This window comes from Beta vulgaris, chromosome 6 (genome assembly GCF_026745355.1).
Source record: "Beta vulgaris subsp. vulgaris cultivar EL10 chromosome 6, EL10.2, whole genome shotgun sequence".
NCBI classification, from domain to species: domain Eukaryota; kingdom Viridiplantae; phylum Streptophyta; class Magnoliopsida; order Caryophyllales; family Amaranthaceae; genus Beta; species Beta vulgaris.
Window position 1 is genome coordinate 56,351,470 of NC_079207.1, and position 8,969 is coordinate 56,360,438.

At 39.4% G+C, this 8,969-nt stretch overlaps 1 protein-coding gene across 1 annotated transcript; it reads left to right on the forward strand.

Annotated features, from left to right (window-relative positions):
- Positions 1-2,523: 2,523 nt before the first annotated feature.
- Positions 2,524-3,999, forward strand: LOC125494006 (uncharacterized). The gene has a single exon (XM_048637501.1). It carries the CDS (start codon positions 2,524-2,526, stop codon positions 3,997-3,999), a length of 1,476 nt encoding a protein of 491 aa, XP_048493458.1.
- Positions 4,000-8,969: the final 4,970 nt, after the last annotated feature.

An 8,969-nucleotide genomic window follows, 5' to 3' on the forward strand; every position in this document is an offset into this window, starting at 1 on the left:
TGGCGACAATGGATAAAACACAACCACATTCAGATAGGGGATTTGCCATCCAAAGTTTTATTTAGTCGTCTTCGCCAACGCCAACAGAAAAATGTCTTCCACATGCTGCGTAATTCTGATGGTATATGGGTTAGCACGCCACATAAAGTGCAAGAGCTTATTCACCTACACTTCAACTCCTTGTTAACGAATACTTCATCTCCGGCAATCACTCATGATAGTATTAATCATGTGCTCCGGGAACTGAATTTACCGACCGTTTCTCCAAGTGATTGTGATAACCTTCTTAGATCTATCTCCAGTCAGGAAATTCGAGAATCTTTCTTCTCTCTAGCTCATGATAAGTCTCCAAGCCTAGATGGGTTCAACGCAGAATTTTTTCAGAGCTACTGACCGATTGTCGGGCCCTGCGTTACAAAGGTAATACAACGATTTTTCTCAACCAGGTTTTTACTTAAGGAACGGAATGCAACATTACTAGTGCTTATTCCTAAAATTAAACCGCCGCAATAGGTAAATCATCTTCGTCCTATAAGCCTTTGTAATGTTCTTTATAAATGTATTGCCATATGTATGGTGAACAGAATGAAACGTCTACTCCCACGATTAATTGCAGACTTTCAAAACGCCTTTATTCCGGGAAGACACTATCTTATCGCATCCTCATCAATGGCGTGGCTACTACACCTTTCTATCCAACATGTGGCTTGCGATAGGGGGATTCATTATCACCCTATCTCTTTTTATTTTGCATGGACATCCTCTCTCGCATGACTTCTCTTGCGACTGATATTAGATTATTCCAAGGTATCCGTCTGCACAGGAGAGCTCTGTATATTTCGCATCTCTTCTTTGCGAAAGATGCTATGTTCTTTTTTAAAGCTACTTCTACCTCTTGTAGGGCTGTTTCTACACTCATTAACAGGTTTTATTGTGACATTTTCGGTCAAGCAATAAATCTGCAAAAGTCATTTGTGAAATTTAGTCCTAATACTTCAGAGGACAATCAGGAGGTATACAAGCAACTTCTAAGAATGGAAGCTACGTACCTCCTCGATGGGTACATATCTTGGCATTCCAATCGATATTCAAGGTTATAAAGTGCAAAACTTTACACCACTGTTAGAAAAAATATCAACGACAATTAGCAAGTGGAATCACATTAACCTCTCTCAATCGACCAAGATCATCATTATCAATGCCATTCTGGTTGGTCAATTAATCCATTTCTGTCCATCTTTAGAATTCCTGCTACGATCACAAACAAATTGGACAGTTTGTTTGCTAGTTGTACCTTACGCTGTGGCAAAAAAATAATGATAGAACATGTTTAATATATAATATATAAACAAATTATGGTCTCTTCATTTACTTGCCATTTTCAAAAAGAATTACAGACCAGCTATTAGTACATCAAAGCACACAGCTGATACCAAAAATTTGGTTTATGATGCTTCAATCACTATATCTAGTTCACTAGTCCAATATAAAGTTCACTAAAAGATGTTCTAAACTAGAGATGTCAAAAAGCAATGAGAATTATGATCTCAACAAAATGAGAACTAAAGCTATCTTAAAATACCCCAACAACACATATATACAGTGCGAAAGCTAAAAACCAGCTACCATTACTAATCAAGCGCATCACTTCCCATGTGGTCCTAAGTATTTACACAATAACACAACGATTGGAAAAAAGAACATCTTCTTGCAGTCTGGGCATCTAAGGAACAGGGACTGAACCACACGAATTCATACTACCATGGTCGATCACAACTTATAGTCAAAAAAGGTAGATCAGACCTTACAATTCAGTTGATGCACATACACCATAAACAAACTTGTGCTTCGATCAATTAACTCACCATCACACAATAATTTTCCAACAATTTTGGTCGATGCACTCACCATCACACACAAATTTTTCCAATGCCTTCTAACATCACCAATTTTATAATTTTTAGAGCAATCTCTAGTGCATACAAAATTGAGCTAATTAGCTCTCAAAATTGCAAATAAGAGTAGGAAGAAATTTGACGTAGGCAGATTGGCGAAAAAGTTCGAAAAGGATTTGCGACAAAAAGCCTGAACTGTTTTGCAGAAAATGGGCCGACGGAGTCCGATTGACTATTGTGATACCTTTTCGGAAGCAGAACGACCCAACGAGTCAAACACACTGCTATGCTGTGATATATAGGCTTTTTAGGCCATCCGGGTCCGTTTAAGGCCCAAAATCAGCTTTTTAATTATTTCCGAATTTAATTATTTCCTTAATTTCGTATTGGGGTTTTGTTTAACGTATTTAACATTATTAGGTCAATGTTTGGAGGCAGTTTTTGACTTTTAATAATATCACAGAGTTTATACTCTTTTCTGGTATATTCCGGAGTTTTACAGATTTATCGCTTGTAAATCTGTGTGTTCTTGATTCGAGAATTGCGCTTACTTTTCTCCATTGATTCCGACTGCGTCAAGTGGTATCAGAGCAGGCCTTCTCCTGTCTCTTTTCGTAGCTTGAAGACCATGGGAGAACCAGTGACTAGGGCAGATCTTGAAGGGGTTACCGCGGCTTTTACCACAGCCCTTACTGCACTGACCGAGCAGATGACTGCGTTGAATGCGCAGGTGAATAACATGCAGAATAATACCAATCGAGGAGGAGACAGGAGGGGAGAACAAAATCGAACTCCACGGGAGAGAGGCAAACGAACTGTCGTGGCAGATAGTTCGAGTTCTGAGAAAGAAGAAGTTTTTGAAGAAGAACAAAGTGAGGAAGGTAATAATTCTTTTAAACATGATTACCGAGTAAAAGTAGATATTACATTGTTTTTTGGGAATATGGGAGTAGAAGAGTTTCTGGATTGGCACATTGATGTGGATAGATTTTTCGAAGTTATGGAGGTTCCTGAAAATAAACATGTTAAGATGGTGGCGGTTAGATTGAAGAGTACTGCTGCTGGTTGGTGGGATAAGTTGGTTATGCAGAGGCAGAGGCAAAGGAAGGGGCCAGTTAAGACGTGGCGACGCATGAAACAATTGATGTTGGAGCCGTTATTATCGGAGGATTATGAGCAGATTCTGTATAAGATGTATATTGAATGCGTTCAGGGGAAGAGGAGTGTGACGGAGTATACAGCGGAGTTCCTGCGATTTTCTGAGCGCAATGACTTAGGGGAATCGGAAAATCAAAAGGTGGCTCGGTATATTAGTGGATTGATGAATTCTCTACAAGAGAAGATGGGTTTGCAAACTGTGTGGACTGTGGCTGAGGCATCCAATCTGGCGTTAAAGGCGGAGCAAATAGAGAAATCCCCTAGAATTTTCTCGTCATTCAAAAGGTACTCACCCCAGAGTACCTTTGAATTTAATAGTGAGAAGAAGAAGAGTGTAGTAAACAAGGAGTCTGGGTCTGCACCAAAAGTCGGCTCTAGTAGTGTATCACAAGGAAAGGCCCGTGCCCAAAAGTCAAATAATCCGTATGCTAGGCCTAGTGGGGACACCTGCTATCGTTGTAACGGCAAGGGTCATAGATCCAATGTATGCCCAAGTCGGAGAGTAACTGCTATTTTAGAAGGAGGAGAAGATGGAGGGGAGTTGGAAGGAGAAAATGATGAGTATGCAGATGCGGAGTTTGCTGAGGAAGAGTCTGAGGATCGAGTTAACTTAGTGTTGCAAAGGGTCCTGTTAGCTTCTAAAGAGGAGAGCCAGTGTAAGAACCTCTTTAAAACTCATTGTTCTATTCAGAACAAAGTCTGTAACCTGATTGTGAATAATGGTAGTACGGAGAATCTGGTGTCCCAGAAGCTAGTGGAGTATTTGACGCTGTCCACCACACCACACGAGAAACCCTACGCCTTGGGTTGGATCAGCAAGGGGTCTCAAGTTCGAGTGACAATGACTTGCAGAGTTCCCATCTCCATAGGGAAACACTACAAAGACGAGGTAATGTGTGCTGTTCTTGATATGGATGTGTGTCATATTTTACTTGGTAGGCCTTGACAGTTTGATAATGATATTACTTATCGGGGAAAGGATAATGTGATGATGTTTACTTGGGGATCCCATAAAATTGCAATGGCTCTTGTTTTGAATTTTGATGATAAGGCTGTGGGAAAGAAAACCAGTTTCTTAGTAATGACCTATAATGATACAGAACTTGATGATGTTGTGAAAGAAACTGAATTTTTCTGTCCAATAGTACTTAAAGGGTTGTTAGGGGCTGTAAAAGAAGAGAACCCTATTCCTGCTGAAGTTTCGAAGATATTACAGATGAGTTACCGAAAGAGCTACCCCCCATGCGTGACATACAACACCACATTGATCTGATTCCTGGTTGCAGCCTACCCAACCTTCCCCACTATCGTATAAGTCCCAAGGAAAATGAGATCTTGAGAGAGCATATTGAGGATTTGTTGCAAAAGGGGTTCATTCGGGAGAGTATGAGTCCATGTGCAGTTCCTGTTCTTTGAGTCCCTAAGAAGGGAAATCAGTGGCGGATGTGTGTTGACAGCAGGGCCATCAATAAGATAACTATCAAGTATCGCTTCCCTATCCCTCGATTGGAAGATATGCTTGATGAATTGGCAGGATCTATGGTGTTTTCGAAGATAGATCTGCGCAATGGGTATCATCAGATTCGTATTCGACCTGGAGAGAGTGGAAGATAGCTTTCAAGAGCAAGGAAGGGTTATATGAGTGGCTGGTCATGCCTTTTGGTTTATCTAACGCACCGAGTACTTTCATGCGCTTGATGAACCAAGTTCTTCGTCCTTTTACTGGTTCTTTTGTTGTTGTTTATTTTGATGATATTCTGATTTACAGCAAGTACAAGAACGACCACCTGGAGCATATGGCTCAGGTGCTGCAGGTGTTGCCGGAGAATAAGTTGTACATTAATCTGAAGAAATGCACGTTTTGTACCAGCAAATTACTCTTCCTGGGTTTTGTTGTTGGTGCCGAGGGAATTCAGGTGGATGAGGAGAAGGTGAGCGCAATCCGGGATTGGCCTACACCCACATCAGTGACGGAAGTTCGTAGCTTTCATGGCCTAGCAACTTTCCACAGGAGATTTATCCGGGATTTCATTACCATAATCGCACCAATCACAGAATGTTTGAAGAAAGGGAAGTTTCAGTGGGGAGATGAGCAGGTTTAAAGGAGTTTTTCTTTGATTAAAGCCAAACTTTATAGTGCCCCGGTTCTAGCACTCCTTGATTTTGACAAGGTGTTTCAAGTTGAATGTGATGCCAGTGGGGTCGGTATTGGAGAAGTTCTGTCTCAAGAGAAGAGGCATGTGGCCTATTTATGTGAAAAGTTGAGTGATTCTAGGCAGAAATGGAGTATGTATGATCAGGAGTTCTATGCAGTGTTTAGGGCATTGCGGTAGTGGGAGCACTATCTAATGCAGAGGGAGTTCATTCTATTCACTGATCATCAGGACTTAAGTTCCTCCACAGTCAAAAGGTGATCAATAAAATGCATGCTCGGTGGGTGAGTTTTCTGCAGAAATTCCCTTTTATCATACAACATAAATCTGGTGTGCAGAATAAGGTGGCAGATGCATTGAGTAGGAGAGCTTCCTTACTCATCACATTAGCTCAGGAGATTGTGGGTTTTGAATGTTTAAAGGAGTTGTATGAGGATGATGCGGAGTTTAAGGTGTTATGGTCAAAGTGTAGCAAGGGGCAGCCTAGTGCAGACTTCCACATTCGAGATGGGTACCTTTTTAGGGGTGACCAGTTGTGTATTCCTTGTTCGTCCCTACGCGAGAAGTTGATCAGAGATCTTCATGGAGGTGGTCTTGGAGGACATTTGGGGCGGGACAAAAATATTGCTGGTTTAGAAGAGAGGTTTTATTGGCCTCACTTGAGAAGGGATGCGGGTACTATAGTTCGTCGCTGTTATGTGTGTCAAGTCTCCAAAGGTCAGTCTCAAAATAACGGTCTTTACATGCCTTTGCCTGTTCCTGATGATATTTGGCAAGATCTGGCCATGGATTTTCTGTTGGGGTTGCCTCGTACTCAACGAGGGGTGGATTCTGTTTTTGTGGTGATTGATCGATTTTCGAAGATGTTTCATTTCATTGCATGTAAGAAGACAGCTGATGCTTCGAATGTGGCTAAGTTGTTCTTTAGGGAGGTGGTCAGGCTTCATGGTGTTCCTACGTCTATCACTTCGGATAGGGACACTAAGTTTCTTAGCCATTTTTGGATAACTCTGTGGAGAACGTTTGGGACGGCACTGAACAGGAGTTCAACAGCTCATCCACAAACAAATGGGCAGACTGAAGTCACTAACAGGACGTTGGGGAATATGATTCGTAGTGTCTGTGGAGATAAACCAAAGCAGTGGGATTTGGCTTTGCCTCAAGTAGAGCTTGCTTACAACAGTGCTGTGCATTCTGCCATAGGGAGATCACCATTTTCTGTGGTCTACACTTCTGTTCCTAGGCGTTAGTGTGGAGTTAGTGTGGCAGCTGGGAATATGGAAGAGGAGATTGTTGCTGTCAAGGAGTCTGTGAAGGCTAAAATGTATGCTACTGGGCAGAAGAATAAAGTTGTTGCTGATAAACACAGGCGAGTAAAGGTTTTCAGTGTGGGTGATGAGGTGATGGTGTTTTTGCGGAAGGAGAGGTTCCCTGTTGGTACCTACAATAAACTGAAACCACGCAAGTATGGGCCATTCAAGGGGACGCGCAAAATTAATGACAATGCGTATGTGGTCGCTCTGCCGGATGATATGAACATTTCCAACACGTTCAATGTGGCTGACATTTATGAGTACCATGCAGATCATGCTCTTTATGATAATACGAACTCGGGGTCGAGTTCTTTAGAGGTGGAGGAGACTGACGCAGGCAGATTGGCGGAAAAGTTCGAAAAGGATTTGCGACAAAAAGCCTGAACAGTTTTGCGGAAAATGGGCCGACGGAGTCCGATTGACTATTGTGATAGGCTTTTTAGGCCATCCAGGTCCGTTTAAGGCCCGAAATTAGCTTTTTAATCATTTCCGAATTTAATTATTTCCTTAATTTCGTATTAGAATCATTATTAGGTCAATGTTTTGAGGCAGGTTTTGACTTTTAATAATATCACATAGTTTATACTCTTTTCTTGTGGATTCCGGAGTTCTACAGATTTATCGCTTCTAAATCTGTGTGTTCTTGATTCGAGAATTGCGCTTGCTTTTCTCCATTGATTCCGACTGCGTCAAAATTTAAAAATCATCATAAGAAATAAACGAAACAAACCAAACCTGAACCAATTATCCACAAAAAAACCTAAAAGTTAATTTCTTATGTGTACTTAGCTTAGCTTGTAATCTCAAGTTGGAATGCTATATTTTATTTTTCATCTCTCACATTCTCTGTGAGATTTTCTGGCTCTAATTAGAACATTTATCTTGTTCTTACTAGATCAAAGTCTCATAAAGCTTACTCTATTTGTAAAGAATTAATGGGAATCGAGTAGCTGCTGCAGGCGACAAAGTCATCATGAACAAACACCAGATCAGCTAACAACTGGGGAGCAACTAGAAAACAAAATATTTCAACATATGATCTTCTAGAAAAGAACTAATCAGGATTAGAATCAAGTAAAGTGAATAGAAGGTTTGTCTTCCAGAAATCACAAAAATATTGTTCTAATTCCACACATATTATAGATCTAGTAAATCCTCATATACCCAATTCATTTGAAAGAAAAACAAAAGAAAACAAAGTTTCCGATCAAAAACAAATAAAACAATTTTTTCCTAGAAAACAAATTTAGAGTTTGACAGTTACATATTGAACTTCAATTTCAGAACTGGGGAAAGTCACATATCCCAATAAAAAGAAATAAGTAGCTAGCTAATTAAACAAGAAATGTGCATCTTATGGACAAAAGCGAAACCCCGATTATCAATTATATCAAGGTAAAGAATTAAAAGACATAATGGAACGTACCCCATGCCTTTCTCTCTCTGTCCTCTTTAATCTTATACACCAAACTGCAGTTTTTTTTTTTACATTATTAAGAGCTTTCATGCTATTCTATGAGTCTTCAAGTCTAAAGACTAATGTACGAAAAACTTCTTTTTATCGTTGTGGGATGAATGAAACTGAGATCTTGAGAATTGAGAATGACTCTAGTACTACGAAGGATGATGGGTTTTAAAAATACCGCAAGTGCACGATGTCTGTTTAGTATAAACTGGCAAATACGGGTCGATCCACAGGGAGAGGAGTTCTACAGATTTATGGTCAATTATTCAACTACTTCAAGAGAGAAAATTGATTGAAGAATTAATTTCTATACTAGAGTAAACTAAAACACAAAATGATGTAAGTTTATCAAATAATTAAAAACCTAGGGTAATTGATCGGTCTGCATGCTTATACCAATCGAATCACTACAATATAGTTCAACAATACTTGGATTGAGATTCGAATAACACAACGTGTTTCGCTAATCCTTGGTCAGGCATTAACAACTCTTAAATTAACATATGCCAGTACGGTCGCTCAACATAATCAAATCTACCTATTGTAACAAGCCTCTAATAAATACAATCTTTCGATTCTAATTCTTATTAGCTAAACATAACTCATGATATTGCGCAATTACATAAATTAAACAAACATAACAAATCAACATGAATTATTCTAATTCAATCCAATTATCGAAGAACATCAAACCACAATCAAAAATGTATAAACATGGCTTCCCTATCTAAGCCCTAGAAATATACTACTCACTCATAATAATAATAAACTCAAAAAACATGATCAAAGTAAAAGAATTCATTAAATTAAATAAAGTAAAGAGGAATGCTGAATGATTGAAATAACAATAAAAAGAAAATCAACGATCTCTATAATCTTTAAATGTAAAAGTTCATACAAAACTAGAGAAAGAAAAACTAAGTGTTTGGCCCTAAAAAGTAGAAAATAAGATAGTCTAATCGAAAATACTAAAAACCTATCTATA